The sequence below is a fragment of the Musca vetustissima genome, unplaced genomic scaffold (genome assembly GCF_032173495.1).
Source record: "Musca vetustissima isolate MV318-11 ecotype Yass unplaced genomic scaffold, APGP_CSIRO_Mvet_v1 utg15845, whole genome shotgun sequence".
Classification (NCBI taxonomy): domain Eukaryota; kingdom Metazoa; phylum Arthropoda; class Insecta; order Diptera; family Muscidae; genus Musca; species Musca vetustissima.
The window spans coordinates 1-18462 of record NW_026872450.1 but is presented as its reverse complement, the minus strand read 5'-3'; the positions used below and the strand labels follow the sequence as shown (position 1 = coordinate 18462).

Below are 18462 nucleotides of genomic sequence, written 5' to 3'. Positions count from 1 at the left end.
AATCCTCTGACTACTACTTTATACAGTTTATATTAATATTTAATTAATGAATCTCAATGTTGTAGCTGTAAAACTGTTAAGAAATTATATATAATATATATAAAAAAATAAATATATATAGAAAGAGAGTAAACTAAATGAAAATAAAACAAAGTTATACATATAATAAAAAAAGTATTTTTTAATAATTCATTTTGTGTTCGCTACATAAAAAATGATTTCTAGATTTCTATGGAAAAAATTCCTTCTGGACTTCTAAGGAAAAAAACCTTTTATGTTAGAAGACATCCTGGTCTTCTATGGAAGAGGACCATTCGCTCTTCGGGTCTTCTATGGGAAAAAGCCTTTTGGTCTTCTATGGAAAATGTCTTCTAAGAATGAAGAACTTTTGGTTTTATTTTGGAGGAATATCTTCTGGGCTCCTATGGGAAGAAGGCCTCCCGGTTTTGTAGGAAAGAAGAATTTATGATCCTTTATTGAAAAAAGGCCTTCGGTCATGGTTTTGTTCTAGCACCCATATTATAGCTCCTTCCCATATTTGATATTTTAAGTGACAGTATTTTTATATTCCCGGTTATTAGCGGGTGAGAAACTTCCTCAAAAGGGGTTTGAACATGGGATTATGACTTGACATAGTCCTTCTAAATTTGGTATTTTCAAGGTCCTCAAAGCATGTTCAAATATATCGGATGATAATTTGTCATGTTCGCTTCTTACAAGGCGTTTCTGCTGAAAATGGTCAGATATAGATTCCGCCAACCGATGTGGCTGTAATTTCGGATTCGTAGAATATAAAAGACTTTCTGGCAGAAAATTGGTGCGTATTATGGTCCGGAGGGTTCATTTGTTCTTTTTATACCTTCACCACACTGTGGTACAGGGTATTATTTCTTTGTGAATATGTTTGTAACAGGCAAAATGAATAGAGATAGACCCATGGTTCCCTTTAAGAATAAGCATAGAAACACTTTCTGAGTCGAGTTAGGCATGTCCGTTCGTCTGTACAGTTTTGTGTGCAAAGTAGAGGTCGCATTTATGATCCGAATTGGATGAAATTTGGAACAGCTCATTTATTCAGAGATCAGCTCCTAGTAGCAGATCGACCGGACGAGAATTCAAAAAATTAACATCTACCAATCGAAGATCCGGAATTTGTGAAGTCAGAATTGACTACAAACGACGGTAAATTTCCTGAAATACATAACATATCTTTCTAATCCCAAGGAAAGATTGAAGGACGGTTCTGAAATAAACGAAGACTCAGAATACATTCGATTTTTTCCTATTTAAATTGGAGAAAATCGGTTCAGATTTTGATATATCTCCCATATATTGTTTAGTCCTATTTTATGTAAATGGTAAATCAAACTCCCAATATTGGTCCGATTGAGACAAATTTTTGTACAGAGTACTGAATTAGATACTTATTTATGTATGGAATCGGTTCAGATTTTATGTAAATGAATCAACATACTGCCAATATTTGTTCGATTGAGACAAAATATTGATTGAGACAGCATACTGAACTAGGTCCAGTTTGATGTCCGTGAAGTTTTTTTGAAATCGGTTCATATTTAGATATAGCTCCCATATATAGTTTCGTCCGATTTTATGTAAATGGAACACAATACTGCCAATATTTGTCCGATTGAGACAACATTTTGCACAGAGTACTGAATTAGGTCTTGATTGATTTATGCGAAGTTTTGTGAAAATTGGTTCAGATGTAGATATAATTCTCATATATATTTTCGTCCGATTTTAGGTAAATGGATCACCATACTGCCAATATTTGTACGAGATTGAGATATTGAGATAAAATTTTGCACAGCGTAGTGAATTAGGTGTTGATTGATATATGATAAGTTTTGATGAAATCGATTCAGATGCTAATGAATGATGCTAAGTCTGTTCTATCCACAGGAGGTTGTACATATTATCAAAACTTGATGAAAGTGATGAAGGGTATCATATAGTCGGCCCCGTCCGACTTTTGACCTTATTTATTTTCATGAATACCCATTATGGAGCTGATTTTATGTACATTTATTTTTATCGCCTAAAAGTATGCTCATAATTTTATACTGCTGTTTGTTGTAATGAATGAATCCTTTAAACCTTAACAGTTCGTAATAAACCCGTTAAAACCACTTGGAAATTTTTACCAAAACTAGTTTTTTATTTCTTTTTTTCTTATAAAACACATAACATAATGTAAATAATTTAAATTACAAAATAACTAAACTATACAAAGTCTTAAATTAAATAAACATTTTATTTTCACTAAATTATAAATAAAGAATTCCGATCCGATCCTGCTTTCATTCATCATCAATTTGTTCACAATCAATTTCACTGCATTCGGAATCACTGTCGTTGCCCGACGTCGATTTACCGGCACGTTGTGTCAGTGCCAGACCATTATAACCAAAATCTGATGATGTTTTACCACTCTTCTCTCCATTGGCTTTGTGTTCTAGGAAATTGGCATTTGTATCACCAAATACTCGCTCCAATTCAGCCAAACCATTTGAAGTCGGTGTTGTGGTATCCGCTTCGGGCGTATTAATTGTATTCAAAACATTATATTTCATTTGTAGATAGGCATCATTACATGAGGCAGGGGAATTTGGATATAGACTTGATGGAGTACCGGCGGCATATTCTAAATAACGTGACGATGGTGTGGCAGCAGTGCCAGCGGCTGAACGTTGTGCCAGATATGGACTGAGAGTGTAATTTAATGGTTGTCCACGTGCCAATATGGCATTGCGGGCACTTTCAATGACATTGGGATTCGGTACGGGTGGTAAGAGATTTGAGGCAGGATAGGCTCTGAGTTGGGCCGCAGTCAAAGGGGGACCAACATTGGCAGCTGGTCCTCCATTTAGCATGATCGATTGTAGTGGTGCTGGTCCAGCGGGTGTTTGACTAAATAGCCATAGACGATCTCCTACAACCATGGGACGCGCTAAGCCACCAATACCCAATTGGGCATAATAATGCGAAGCTAGGGTCTCAACATCGGCGGTGTATTTACGCTTCCATTTGGTGCGACGATTTTGAAACCAAATTTTAATCTGAAAAAAATAAAGAAAATTATTAGTATACTGTATTTCAGATTTATGAATAGTGAAGTTCTAAGGTCATCTCCTCAAAAAAATATTTGTTATCCAAAAAATCAGAAGAAATACCTTTTTTTCACCAAGAAAAAAATTTCAAAATTTTTTAATTACCTGTGTCTCGGTCAAATGCAATTGCTTTGCCAATGCCGTCCTCTTGGCAACCGATAAATATTTGCCTCTCTCAAATTCCGTTTCCAACGCCTTAATTTGGGATGCCGAAAATGCGGTACGTGGACGTTTCTTACGATCATCATTGGAACCTTTAATGAAAACAAGAAGCAGAAATTTAATGAGAAAATCTTTAGAAATTCATCAATTTGAAAATTGTTGGCAGCCTGTTCATATGTATGTAGGTATGTACGTGAAAGATTGCATCTGTCAACAGATTGACAATTTGTAAATGAATGTGAAGAACTATGCAGAGGATCTAATTTTGAATGTTCGAAAATGTTAATGATCGATTGACGATGTCATGAAAAATACAAAACAAAAAAACAATGCCAAGAAAGTAATGAATATTGGAAATTGACGAAAATATCGACGGTATATGGGGTACCGAAAATCGAAATTAAAAGAGACCCCAAGGTATTTGGAGTCCGGTTCAAGAAATTAAAGAGAAAAGGTCGACAAATACTACAAATTTTGACCCGATTTGGATGGAATTTGGCACAGCTCACTAATTTGGCCCACGGACGAACTGTAATGAAATTGGAGAAAATCGGTTCAGATTTTGATATAGCTCCCATATATATTTTCGACCGATTTTATGAAAAATAGGTGCATCAAACTCCCAATATTTGTCCGATTCAACAACATTTTTGCACATCGTACTGAAGTTTGATGTATGTGAAGTTTTGTTGAAATCGATTCTGATTTAGATATAGCTCCCATATATATCATCGTCGATTTTTTTTAAATGTTGCTCCAAACTCAAAAGGTTTGCCCAATAGAGATAAAATTTTGCACAGCTTACTGAATTCAGTCCAGTTTGACGTCTGTGAAGTTTTGTTCAAATCGGTCCAGACATAGCTCCCATATATAGTTTAGATATTGCTCCCATATATAGTTTCGTCCAATTTTATGTGAACTCCCAATATTTGTCCGATTTAGACTAAATTTTGCACAGCGTACTGAATTATGTCCAGTTTTATGAATGCATCATATAGTCGGCTACGTCTTACTTTGATATTTCCTTCCTGGTTTTTAACCCTTCAGCACACAGTGGTACAGGGTATTATGTCTGTTGATGTTAAATCGTAAATAAAGTACAAGTCGAATTTATAATCTGATTTGAATGAAATTTGGTACAGTTTATTAAATTGCCCAAGGACGAACCCTATTAAAATTGGTGAAAATCGGTTCAGATTTAGATATATCTCTCATATATATTTTCATCCGATTTTATGTAAATGGTGTACCGAAGTCCCTGTATATCTTTCTATTTGCACGAAATTTGGCATGGCCTACTGAATTAAGTCTAGAATGGTGTATGCAAAGTTACGTGAAAATCGGTTCGGATTTAAACATAGCTCCCATATGTAATTTCGCCCGATTTTAGGTAAATGGTTCTCCAAAGTCGTTATATATATTTCGATTTGCACGAAATTTCGCATAGCGTAATGAATTAAGTGTTGAATGTCGCGTGCTAAGTTTCGTGAAAATGGGTTCAGATTTAGATATAGCTCCCTTATATAGTTTCGCCCGATTTTAGGTAAATGTTGCATCAAAGTCCCTATATGCCTTTCGATTTGCACGAGTTTTGGCATAGCGTACTGAAATAAGTCTAGAATGATGTGTTCAGATAGGATACATATGTAGGATATACCCAAAGAGGTAAAGGGTATCATGTTGTCGGGCCAGCCCGACTTTACCACTTTTCTTACTATTTTTTTTTTTAATATTTTCTAGCAGTGATGTAGTGACCCATATGAACGAATACCACGAACACATACATCTTCACAATTGGCATGCTCATTTCATTGTTCAAATGTGTTAGTGTGTATGTTCACATTACTAAATGGCCAATTGGCTTTTGTTAATTATACAAATTTGCGCCATCAGCCAACTCAACCAATGAATGACAGGCAGCCACTCAGGCAAACAAGATGCGAATGATTTCCTCTTCTGATTTTCTGTTTCCTCGAGTGACGAGCGAAGGTGATAATGGGGTCGGTTTTAATGATTCTCTTGTTGATTTTTTTTACACAACGAAATGGCGACAATTGCCATTGTTCGCATTGAATGTCGCAATATTCTGTTCTAGCAGTGTTGCTGTGAGCCTCACAAAATTGTTTTTGAATAATTTGCTTTAAATTAATTTGACTTAGCGTACTTAGCTTCATCTTATTTTGCGATTTGTTTGTAATTTATTTTTTTTGTCTTTTTCTTAGCCAAGATTAGCTAGCTCGTGTCATTGGTCATTTGGTAATGGCTGTAATTAGTCGTGATTAATTATCGTCACATAATGAGTGAAACTATTTTTTTGTTAACACATTTTTGTGGTCAATTTCAATTTAAATTGATGTTTGTTAAAATAAGATTGGGTATGGAATTTAGAATTAATTTGAAAAGTGTGCTACTTGAAAAAAGTCTATGTGATATTTTCAAATCGAATTAATTGTAGGTAGACATTTTGAGTTCACAATGGTTTTAAAATTATCTTTCAGAAGAATAATTGGTAGATATCGTTATTTTCTGTTGTGATCCTTTTATTTTTTCGGTGATTTTCCATGCGTTTTTTTTTTTATTTTATAATATAAAGAGGATCAAAATGTACAAACTGTTTGTCATGTTATTCAAGCAAAGATATATTAATGTAATATACATATCGAAAATTAAACGGATAATTTTATGGGGTTATTTTATAACATTAACCTATATTGAATAATTTCTGGAAAGAAGCTCTTTATTCACCAAAAATCCCATATGCCAAATTATTCCCAATTCGAATAGAAAAAATCTACCCTAGGAGTATTAGTAATGGATGTGCAAAATTTCAAAGCTTTAACAAAAATATTCTGAGCTCAAACTTATTTGCAACAATCGACATAGAATTTTATTCTCATCCAGAGTACATTTACTTTATGGGGTCTCTGCTGAATATTTCGAGGTGTTGCAAAGGGAACGGCAAATCGAATATAGACTCCACCTAGGGATAAGTTAATCGACTTTCGTACTAATCAATTAATAGACTTTTTGTATTGAGAAGTCTAAAAGTCGAAATCAACCTTTGGTATTTGAGAAAATCGGAAAGTGGCTTTTGTAGATCGACTTTCGATTCTCTTCGTAAATATTTGTTTAGGAAGTCTTACACATTTGAGAACTTTATTTTATCTGGTTACAACAAGTCGGACTGGTCTGACTATATGATACCCTTCCACTTTGGTATGGTCTACATATGTATAGTAACAGAAGTCGTCTTTTCGAAGGAACATTGCCATGAAATTGATACATGAGAGCTATATCTATATGTTAATACACATCATTTTAGACTTAATTCAGTACGCTATGTTAAATTTCGTGTAAATCGAAAGAAATGAAGGGACTTTGGTGCTCTATTAACATTAAATCGGACGAAAATATATATGGAAGCTATATCTAAATCTGAACCGATGTTTCTAAATTTCACTAGGGTTCGTCCTTCGGCTAAATAAATCAAATGTGCCAAATTTCATCCAATTCGGATCATAAATGCGACCTGTACTTTGTTTTCAATTTAACATGGAGAGACAGACGGATGCTTGGACGGACATGCATAAATTGACTCTGAAAGTGATTCTTTGCATATTATCGAAAGGAGTCATGTGTCTATCTCGTTTCCTTTTGCCTGTCACAAATATATGCACAAAGACATAGTACCCTGTGCCACATTGTGGTGAAGTGTATAAAAATCAAATTTTTAATCGATTTTGCAGTTGTCAGTATTGGCATGTACAGGCGAGCGTTGTTCGCTCTCTCATGTAAATGTAAATTTTGTTATCTACATAATGCAATATGAATATATTTTCCCCTTGGTACTAATTAGCGCACAAAACAAGAAACAAATGTGGGGAAACTCAAATTGATGAAAACATAAATTTTTTCAGAAAAAAATGGAAAACATGAATTATAAGTAAATAGATATGGGTTTATACTATAGTCAGAGAAAGATAATTAACAACCAGTGAGCGGAGCAGTATAGTCGCACGGGGCCGACCATATGATACCCTACACAACTACCACGAAAAGCAAACTTTCTGCGGTTCCATATTCTAAGCCTGGGCAATATTTCGTGATATTTGCACCCTTTTTGCCGATTATAGGTCAACAACTTCACTTTCTAACCCTGGCATATTTCCCAAAATGTTTTTTCTTGAAGTGAATTTTTACGTCATAAAATAAAAAATTGGTCACTTTAGGTTTTTGTTAATTTGACCCTCGCAATATTGACCGATCATAATCTAAACAGCCGCTCTAAGTATTTGGTCAGATCCCCTTGACCTTGTAAAATATATCATGTTCTGCTATAATTGCCTCTAGAACGACTACAAAATCTGACAAAATTAAAATTTTCTGTTCATTGCACCCCCTGAATGAAATCTCAACTTCACTGAAAACTATAGGCGTCGTCCTTGACCATAATCGGAACTTCATGTACAATTTCAAAGCGATCAGCGCGAGATTTCCGTCCTCTAATGGAGTAATAGTAATACTAGGCACATAGTCACCTTTACCTAATTACGGATAACTCCCATATCAGAGTACATACAGCCATATAATTGGTATTAATTTGAAGGTCAACAACTCCTCTTGGATATACTATCAACTTCTCGGGTATATGTCCTTCAGGAGCAAGTATATATGCCCCAGAATAAAGATTTTGTAGTTTTTCACACAAAAGTCAGGGTCTATTAACCGATCTTTATCAAAACAGGCATGCTTATTCTTTGGTCCGTTCGCCTTCTCCATGCAGGCCATAATTGAGGCCTCTGGAGCGACCTGAAAAGCCGACAAAAATAAAGTTTTTGGTCCATTTCATCCCCTAAATATTAATCGATCTTTTCCAAAAACAATGGGGTCCTTAATTGACAGAATCCATCCTACATGCAAAATTTCGTGAAGATTGGTTCATAACTGTGGCCTGTATCGTGTTTACAAATTATAATGGACAGACGGTCGGACACACATGTCTAGATCGACTCATCTAATCGAGATATGACGATCGGTATACTTGAAGGTGGGTCTAGGACCAATATTTCGCGGCGTTACAAACTTTTGGGGCTGCACAAAGCTATAATACTCTGACAACATAGTTGTGTAGGGTACCTGACAACATAGTTGTGTAGGGTATAAAAAGTTTGAAAAAAATAAACTCTGATGACATGAATTAAGAATAGTGTTGTGTGAACGGGTAAATTCATGTACGTAATTCTGAGAGCGAACTACGTTGTTCGAATGTCCATCAAAACATGGCATAAAAGTCGAAAATCGATTTTGAACAGGTTTGACAAAATCGAAAGATCAAAAAGTGTTGTGTGAATGGGTTAATACATGTACGTAATTCTGAGAGCAAACTACGTTGTTCGAATGCCCATCAGAACATGGCATAAAAGTCGAAAATCGATTTTGAACAGGTTTGACAAAATCGAAAGATCAAAAAGTCGTCTTCAAAAGTTGAAAATCTAATCGACTTTTTGGTCAGACCCAGAAATCGAAGAGTCTAGAAGTCGATCATTGCGCTCGACTACCTATCCCTAATTCCACCTTATTGTAGAGGGTTTAAAAATTGGGATTAATTAATAAGTTAATTTTTGATTAAATACAAAATCTCCCTACCAAACTTTATACAAATCGGTCTCAACATTGGTCCAATTTAAAGTATAAACGTCATTACAATTTCCTAGCTAATTTTTTTCGATATAAATTCAATATTTCCTTATAAAATTATCCCTCTCATTTTCCCCACATTTGCCAACATTATAGTATGTAGTATAGTTTGAAGTGGGATTAGAAATTCCATTGCACATACGTTTCAATATCCTCAGATAGATGCTGTAAAAAGTGTAGACCGAAAAAGATATACGTGCTTCCATATTTCATAGAGTTTCCTGAAGCCCATCTGATCATGTAGTCACCTTGCCACATGAAATGCATATTGTCAATTCATATGGTGAAACTTTCGGTGTATAGACCTCAATTGACCGTTTAGACAACACCACAGTATCATTCTACCCTAGTTTGATTTATAGATTTCTCCCTTTTCGCGAAGGGTACATTTCGACCCTTATTTGGGAAGGTGCCAGAAGTAGCGAATTGATGGATCCCTGGATCCATTTTGGACTTGAACTAGCTCTGATAAAAATATTACAATGTGAAAAAATTGGTAAAAATTTTGATGTTCTCACCGCTTCATATGAGAATTACCCATTTTTAATATTAGTCAAATATTATATGGTTTTGCAAAGTTTGTTTTAAATCGGATAGTACGATGAATTTACAACAAAATGTTGACCACTTTGTGCGAGAAGTGCTAGAAGAACTGGATCAATCAGTCGCCATCTTTGATGTTGATTTAAGTTTGAAAGAAATTTTACCAGGTCCAAAGTCTGGATGAATCCAAATTGTCTGAAACGAATTTGTCCCTAGGAGATTTTGGGCTTAAAACCAATATTTCGATGAAGCAAAATGTTACCGTAGCAAAGTGTGTATACCATCATTAGACATAAGGCTGAGGTTATAATTAACAGTTTAAACTGTGTCTTATCGGGCCATTTTCGTTTATGTGGTACTCAATTTTAGACAAAATTTTCGTTGTATTATCACTAGTCTAAAAGTTGTTGCTTCCGTCGCGACTTGAAAATCGAAACCTAATAGTACTGTCGCAAAAACCAATACAACTTTAGCTCACAGATGGCGTATCCTCAAAAATATGATACCATATCTAGCTTTTTTTTCCAAATTTCCTAATCTTCTATGACGAATGTTGCACCTGATTATTATATACTGGCAATATAATAATCAGGTGCAACATTCGTCATAGAAGATTAGGAAATTTGGAAAAAAACTAGATATGGTATCATATTTTTGAGGATACGCCATCTGTGAGCTAAAGTTGTCTTGTATAGCTTACAAAACACCCAACTTACCATGATCGTCTTCTGATGTGATATCACTTTTTGCATCATCCAAATTATCCTCATTAAAACTTGATTCTGGACTCGAAGATCTCAATTCACTTTGTGGACTATTCAGCATCGAATTATGATTAATTTTATCAGCATTCATTTGGGCGATTCTATCATTTAAATTATATTTTAATTTCACATCATCATCGACATTCGTATCGAGAAGATTTGAATTTGTCACTGGTTTTGAGAGAATATTTTCAATAGAGAAACTATTGCGATAACGTTGAACAGCAGCGGCGGGAGTTTCCATTTTTTTCACAACACTACGAATTTTCTCCCGAATATTTTGAAAAAAAAGATATTCCGTTATGTTGGCGTGTTTACACTTTCGAATCGCTTGTCAAACTGAATGTGGATCATCCGTGGACGATGGCAAGTTGTCGCTGTGCACAGGCGGCAGACACCATATGGATTTGATCCTCAATTTGCTACGAAATGAACAAATTTGAATTTTTGTTTCAACCAATAATGTTCAGATTTATATTTAGAAGTCTATAATGGACAATGAGAGAGAAAGGGAGAGAGATATCAACAATCTCTTCTAGCTCCAATAGAAACGAATTAATGAGATGTCTGTTGTGGTTATTTTGTGTAACATGTGTGAATTAAGTACCACCCATATAATCCTCCCTACTTATTCGGAATCAACAAACAACCACTTGAGATTGCCACTAAGAAGAAGAAGGCGTTTCTTTGGGGTCTTTTGATTGCTCACATTCATCTCAATATTGAAATCTCTCATTTGTGGTTGTTGTTGTTAATATTTTTTTTTCAAATTGGAAGTTGATGCCTCTATTAAGAATCATTTAAAGGCAAATGAACGACATCATTTTCCCCCATAATGAGTCGCATTTTCTTAAAAAGATCAAAAAAAAAAAAAAAACAATTGGGCAATTCGTAAAAAAATGTTCAGAAAGGAACAACAAAAATAATGGCTGCCTTGTTTTCATAAAAATTTATTGCTTTGCTAAATATTTTTTACAACTTTAGTTTTTTTTCTGAAATTTCGGGTAAATGCTTAATTTAGCACTTCTACTCATAGCGATTTGTCAATTGCAAAAATTTTCTGTTTCGGTGGGGCTAGAACAAAATAGAAATATTTTTTGGTGTTTTTTTTTTTAATTTTTGTTTTCGAGATGTTTGCTGTGGCGAAAATATAAATGAACATGAATTTTTGATTGTAAACAATTGTTTGAAATTAATTGTTCACATTTCGTTTAAATTTGTCACAATTAATTAGCATTTTTTCTTAGACGTATTTTTGTGTTTAGTGCAATTAAATAATGACTTCGAAATTATATGGATTAAAATGAAATTTTTTATAATTTTTTTATTTCATTTCATAATTATTAGAGGTATGAGGAAATTTTGATATATCATAATATAAACAAGTAAAATGTCTTTAAGTTCGGTCAAAACAAACTGTTTAATTTCAAAACACATATTTCATTGGATTCCTATCCAATTAATTTTAAGCTAATTGTTGTACAATTTGTCTACGTTAGAATTTGTTACTACCCTTAAGTACAGCTTTGTGCTTGAAGGACTGTCAAATTCTAACGAGTTTTTAGCGCCGCTTTGCATCATATATGCTAGTTACATTGTAACTATTGTTAATTCGCTATCTTGGATTACGTCCACACAACACCACTACAACAAAGGTAATATTATTTCCGATAATATTATAAACAATAAATAAAACCCCACAAGTCAATATTGACAAAAATTTTAAAACCATTTGTTTTTATTTCTTTTCTTTTTATTTACGTTGCTACGCAAACATTTGGTCCTGAGCGAGCCGGATAAATTAGTTGTTTACAACAATTAATTAAAAGGTATTCTTCTTCTTCCCCTAGAAGCTCAACCAGCTGCCAATACATCCATCATCACCATACATCTCATCAAATTTCTCATCCTCATTTCTTTATTTACAACTAAATAAAAACAATAAGGTACGTAATTTGATTTAAGAGAGTGCATTCGGAGTGTTTCGTTTTTATTTCGCAAAAATATACAAACAAATAAACATAATCTCCGGTCGTCTTACAATACGCGGCTTATTGTTGTTGTTAATATTCTCGCAACCCATTTGTGCACAAAGTGATATTTCTCTACGAGAATAATAAAATAAAAAACAGTGAGAACAGTGAAAAAAGTGTCTAGTCATAGTTCAGTGCGTGTTTATACAAACAAAAAGCCTACATTCTGTTTGAATAATAAAAAAAATAAGGCTATCGCACAAAAGAAAATAGAAAAAAAACAATAACAAATTTACAGACACTGAGTGAGCCACACAACAGCATTAACAGCATTAACCATTATTGTTGTTGTTGTTAATGTTGGATGGTAATATCACTGTTCCCACTTCAAACCTTTGTGTACGACAAATAGGGTTATTAAATTAGAACTAAAAATTTTGAAAAATAATTTTTTTGTGAAAAATTAAATTTTTTTATTTTGAAATTTACTTTCGTAAATTTTTTCGAAAAAATATAAAAAAAAAAAATTGGAAAATCGTGGTACACCCTACAGTCGGCCCACGTTAATACTTATTAGATAACATAATTTTATTATTTATTTATTATTATATATATTATTTTAACTTGTTTTTTAACATTTTTTAAATATTTTTGAATTTTAAACATTTTTAAAAAATTTATTTTGGTTGTGTGTACCCTACAGTCCGTGCACACTACATACGGCATTTAAAAAAAATTGCGATTTTTTGAATTTTTTGTTAATTTTTCTCTCTCTTTTCGAAAGTTTTAATATTTTTTGGACACATTCGGTGTTCTTATTAAAACTTTGTATATTTCGTATACACTGAGAGAAATTGTTGGTATTTTCGTACACTGAGAAAAATTTTGAATATCTATTTTTTGGCTTTTTTGTTCAAATTTGAGTAGTTTTCGCTACATTTTTCAAAAAAAATTGTGTTGTATTTACGATACATCATTGCAATTGTTCGTTTTTTTAGCATTCTGCTATTGATTTTAAATAATTGGCTTGAATTTTCGTTCAATTTAGCCAAGAAAATACATCTTTTTGTGGGTTTTTTCTCATATTTATTACAAATTTCGACTTTTACTGCTTCTTTTTTCTGATTTTTTCAAATAAATATCAATTTTTATTTGTGGTCCTTCGAGATATTTTGGTTTTTTGATTTCTTTCGGTCAAAAAGATTATTTTAACTTTTCCAATATGCCTTTAACTTCGCTGGATTTTTTCATCAGAGCCACTGATGCTCTTATTAAGTTCGATGCGAACTTTAGTGATCTGCAAGGTGACAATATGGACATATACGCCTTAGAAATTCAAGCTTCTGAGGTAAAAGAACTTTGGGCTAAGGTAAAAGATAGGTGTGAAACATGTTTGAACGACCTTCGCTCCGCCGATGAACCGTCTGACGACGAATTTACCTCTGTAGAGAGTAAATATCACGTCGCCTATAAAGCTTATGTGAACACTTTATCTTCCATTAATAGAAAAGTGGATCAACTTCGAGGTTCCCCGAAAGCGTCTGTCCCTGCTCAAGCGAGCAATCAACCGGCCACTCCTAGGGTACATCTTCCCCAATATGAGGAAACTGATTCGGTATCGGGTGCTTCGCATCATACTGTTACCCTTGCCGATGTAACTCACATTTCGCTTAATGATAGTTTCACACATGCTATAAATCTTCCTCCATGTGATATCGATGTCTTTACTGGTGACATTCTGACTTGGCCAACATTTAGGGATTTCTTTTCGGCTGTATATATTAGTAATTCTCGTCTTAGCGATATAGAGAAATTATGCCATTTACTTAAGAAAACAAGTGGTGATGCAAAAGATATAGTTTCTAAATTCCCTCTCACTCACAAGAGTTTCAGTTTAGCCTGGAAAGCTTTGAAAGAGACCTATGATAATGTTAGAATTCTGGTTAACAACCAAATTAAAGCTCTGTTTGATCTCCCAGTTCTTGATAGTGAAACTAGTACAGGGTTAAAAGGATTACAACGTGGTATTAATGGGTGTATTTCTGCCATGGAAATTTATGATGTTGCCACTGACAATTGGGACCCAATTTTAGTTTTCCTTTGTTTACAAAGACTTCCCAAAAACACAGTCACGCTGTGGGAACAAGGTATTAAGGATAAATCTGCGTTGTCTTCCTGGAAGGATTTGGATCTCTTTTTAACAGAAAGAATTCAAACTCTCACTTGCCTTAGAGATATAAAGGGAATAGATTCAAATAAAAAAGCTGAACAGAAGAAAGTTAGGACACATTTTACGAATGCTGCTCCATCTCGTTCTTCACAATCGTCATCTGATAAATCTTGCATATTTTGTCCTAGGCAAACTCACCATTTACGTGTATGCCCAGAATTTAGGAAACGTACTTCAGCCGACCGCTTCGCTCTTGTTAAACGGCATAAACTTTGCATAAATTGTCTTTCACGAGGACATGATGTTAGGAATTGTACCAGTTCCCATAGTTGTTTTAGATGTAACAAACGACATCATACTTTACTACACCATGATACGGCACAAACTAGTTCTAATAATTCCTCGGTTACATCCCAAACTTCCTCACTATCGGCTAATGTTCCACATTTTACTCCGTCATCCAATGCCAATCCCAATCTACCTTCAACATCTTCAGGTCAATCTTCTAGTGCTTCAACTAGGCAGGTATTCCATACCTCGCAGAACAAAACGGTTCTTTTAGGAACAGCAATGGTGAACATTGCTCATCAGGGTGTTACGTACCCAGCTCGTGCTCTAATAGACCCAGCTTCTGAAGCATCATTTATTACTGAAAGGTTACAACAGCGTCTTGGTATCGCCACCACTTCAACCCAAGCTACTATTTCAGGAGTAAACCAATCTGTATCCATTATGTCAAGAAAATTGTGTTCTTTATGTGTAGGATCTCCCATAGACAGTACGCTCTTTATGGAAATGACAGCGTTAGTAGTTCCTACTATTTCAGGCAATCTTCCTTCATTCTCCATCAGCAAGGAACTTGCCGCCAATATGCCAAATCTTCGTTTGGCTGATAGAAATTTGTTTGACTGTCGTCCAGTAGATATGTTAATAGGCGCGGACTTATATCCAAAAATACTTCGGCAGGGAATTCAATCCAATATATTAGGTTCCTTGATTGCACAAAAAACTGTTTTCGGCTGGGTTCTTACAGGTCCAGTTCCTACGAATATAGGTCATTCTGACAATATAACAACCTTTTCAACAAATGTGCAATATTCCCCTGAAGATAGGCTGAATCAGGCTCTCCTTCGTTTCTGGGAACTAGAGGAAGTTCCTAAGCGCCATTTATTGTCTCCTTCGGAACAATTTTGCGAGGATAATTATAAAAGAACCACACATAAGGACTCTAATGGTAGATACGTTGTATCTCTTCCAATAAAACAAGAATTTGTAGGCCAACTAGCTCTCGGGCACTCCAGGACAAATTGTCTTCGACAGTTTCTTCGAAATGAGGCATCACTAATTAAAAAACCGGAAGTTAAGGAAATATACGATGGGGTGGTTCGTGAATATTTAGATTTAGACCATATGAGGCCAGTCTCGACTACGGCGACAAACTCTACGGTTTGCTATCTGCCTCATCACCCTGTCATTAATCCTGATAAACAAACCACTAAATTAAGGGTAGTCTTTAATGCTTCCAACAAAACATCTAATGGGAAAAGCCTCAACGACATTCTTCACGTCGGTCCGACTTTGCAACAAGACTTGGTCCTCCTCATATTGCGATGGAGATTATTTAAATTTGTTTTCAATTGTGATATTACCCAAATGTATCGACAGATACGGGTAGATCCAGCCCAAACTCCTCTGCAAAGGATTCTATTTAGGGATACTCCCAATACTACGGTTCAAGACTATGAGTTACTGACAGTGACTTTTGGCGTTAATTGTGCCCCATATTTAGCCATTCGTACATTATTGCAGTTGGCCGATGATGTCGAAACTGAATTCCCACTTGCTTCGCACATCTTACGAAAGTGCATGTACGTTGACGACGTATTAGCGGGATATCACGATTTGGAGACTGCGCATAATTCTAGAGACCAAATTATTAATGCTTTAGGTTCCGCTAAATTTGAACTACGAAAATGGACCTCTAATGTCCGCTCTATCCTAGAGCCGCTTCCAGTAGAACATTTAATAGACTCTAAGATTCTCGATTTCGTCGAAACTAGTAGTTCTAAACCTCTGGGTATTAGATGGAATGCTCAGTTGGATATGTTCTATTTTAATGTTAAACCTTTGGTCCACAAAAATAGTTATACAAAACGGGAAGTTTTATCAACTATCGCAAAATTGTTTGACCCCATAGGCTGGTTAAGCCCAGTAATTGTAGTGGCAAAAATTATCATGCAACGCATATGGTTAGATAAGATTGATTGGGATGATTCTCTTCCGTATTCGACGGAAAGAGAATGGCACAACTTCGTTGATACTTATCAGGGAGTCAATTTAATTCAAATACCTCGTTGGGTAAATTATACTCCTGATGTGGAAGCCGAACTTCATATCTTTTCTGATGCCTCTGAAAAGGCATATGCGGGGGTAGTATACATCCGTATCATTGCTTCAAATGGTGAAATTTTTACAAATATATTATCTAGCAAAACAAAGGTAGCACCCATAAAATCAATTTCGCTCCCTCGACTAGAATTGTGCGGTGCAGTTTTAGCCTCAGAATTATACAAAGCCATTGCAGCTGAAATTAATATTGTTTTTAAAAAGGTTTATTGTTGGACTGATTCTACGATCGTCCTTTCCTGGCTAAAGAAAACCCCTTCTACTTGGTCCACTTTTGTTGCAAATAGGGTTTGTAGGATTCATGAAAATGTTGGTCAGAGTAATTGGTATCATGTTCGATCGGAAGACAATCCTGCTGACTTAGGCAGTCGAGGGCTTTCGCCTTCAGAGCTTTCTTCGTCACAAATTTGGTGGCATGGACCACAGTGGCTTCGTAAGGATAGTTCCACATGGGTTATTCAAGACTCGTCTGAACTCGATACAGACATTGAAAAACGCGCTGTAAAGTGCCATGTATCATTCTTTTCGCAGTATCAGGATGTTTTAGAGGATTTTTCTAACATTGATAAAGCGTTACGCGTTGTAGCGATGGTCTATCGCTTCTTTTATAAAACTCATCCATCCCATAAAGGTCGACATACATTTCAAGAAAAATATCCAACGACTTCTGAAATAAATATGGTTAGGTTACGCCTTGCTATGATAGCGCAGAAGGTTCACTATGCGGAAGAATATGATTGCTTATTGAATGGTAGGTCGATAGATTCCAAAAGTTCACTCTTATCATTGAATCCTTTTATAGACAATAAAGGAGTTATGCGACTCAATGGCCGATTATCTCAATCGCAAACTCTGTCTTATTCCGAAAGACATCCTATTTTGTTACCTTACCATTGCAAATTTTCTACTCTTTTGGTACAACAGTTGCACAGTATTTCCATTCACGGTGGAATTCAGTTAGTTTTGCGCATGTTACGCATGCAATATTGGCTACCTCGAGCAACTTCCTTAATTCGTAAAGTTGTAAGACAATGTAAACCTTGCATTTTAGAGAAAAAAGAACTTGTTCCCAAATTATGGCATCTCTACCTCCGGAGAGAACAGCCATTACAAGACCATTCGCCACTACAGGCATAGATTTCGCTGGTCCCTTTGATATTAAGTCATTTACAGGTCGATGTTGTAAAATTACAAAGGGTTATGTGTGTGTATTTGTTTGCTTTTCTACAAAAGCAGTGCATTTGGAAGCCACCTCAGATTTATCAACGGCAACGTTTTTGGCCGCCTTTAATAGATTTATTTCTCGTCGTGGTTGCCCTAAGACTATATTTTCGGATAATGGTACCAATTTTGTTGGCGCATCCAGAGAGTTAGGGCGTGAGTTAAAAATGGTACTTCGTGAAAGTCAAGATAAGGTTTGTTTACAATATAGTTACCAAGGACTTTCATGGAAATTTATTCCAGCTGGAGCTCCACATATGGGTGGTCTCTGGGAAGCTGCGGTTAAAAGCTTCAAGCTCCACTTTAGAAAACACGCAACTAGCTGTAAATATACATTTGAAGAGTTATCTACGATACTCTCTCGAATTGAAGCGTGCTTAAATTCTAGGCCTCTT

General features: G+C 35.1%; 1 protein-coding gene across 1 annotated transcript; it reads right to left on the bottom strand.

Annotated features, from left to right (window-relative positions):
• Window positions 1-2321: 2321 nt before the first annotated feature.
• Window positions 2322-10541, bottom strand: LOC133338915 (homeobox protein MSH-D-like). The gene is made up of 3 exons (XM_061530004.1): window positions 10250-10541; window positions 3237-3385; window positions 2322-3080 (listed from the first exon to the last, which is right to left on the bottom strand). The coding sequence occupies exons 1-3, from the start codon at window positions 10539-10541 to the stop codon at window positions 2322-2324; spliced, it is 1200 nt and encodes a 399-aa protein (XP_061385988.1).
• Window positions 10542-18462: the final 7921 nt, after the last annotated feature.

Bases quoted from the DNA above. Each gene is read 5' to 3' on its own strand.
- LOC133338915 (XM_061530004.1), bottom strand. From the start codon at position 10,541: ATGGAAACTCCCGCCGCTGCTGTTCAACGTTATCGCAATAGTTTCTCT. The intron at 3,386-10,249 runs GTAAGTTGGGTG...TTTTCATTAAAG, and splicing joins CACATCAGAAGACGATCATG to GTTCCAATGATGATCGTAAG. The intron at 3,081-3,236 runs GTAATTAAAAAA...TATTTTTTTCAG, and splicing joins TGCATTTGACCGAGACACAG to ATTAAAATTTGGTTTCAAAA.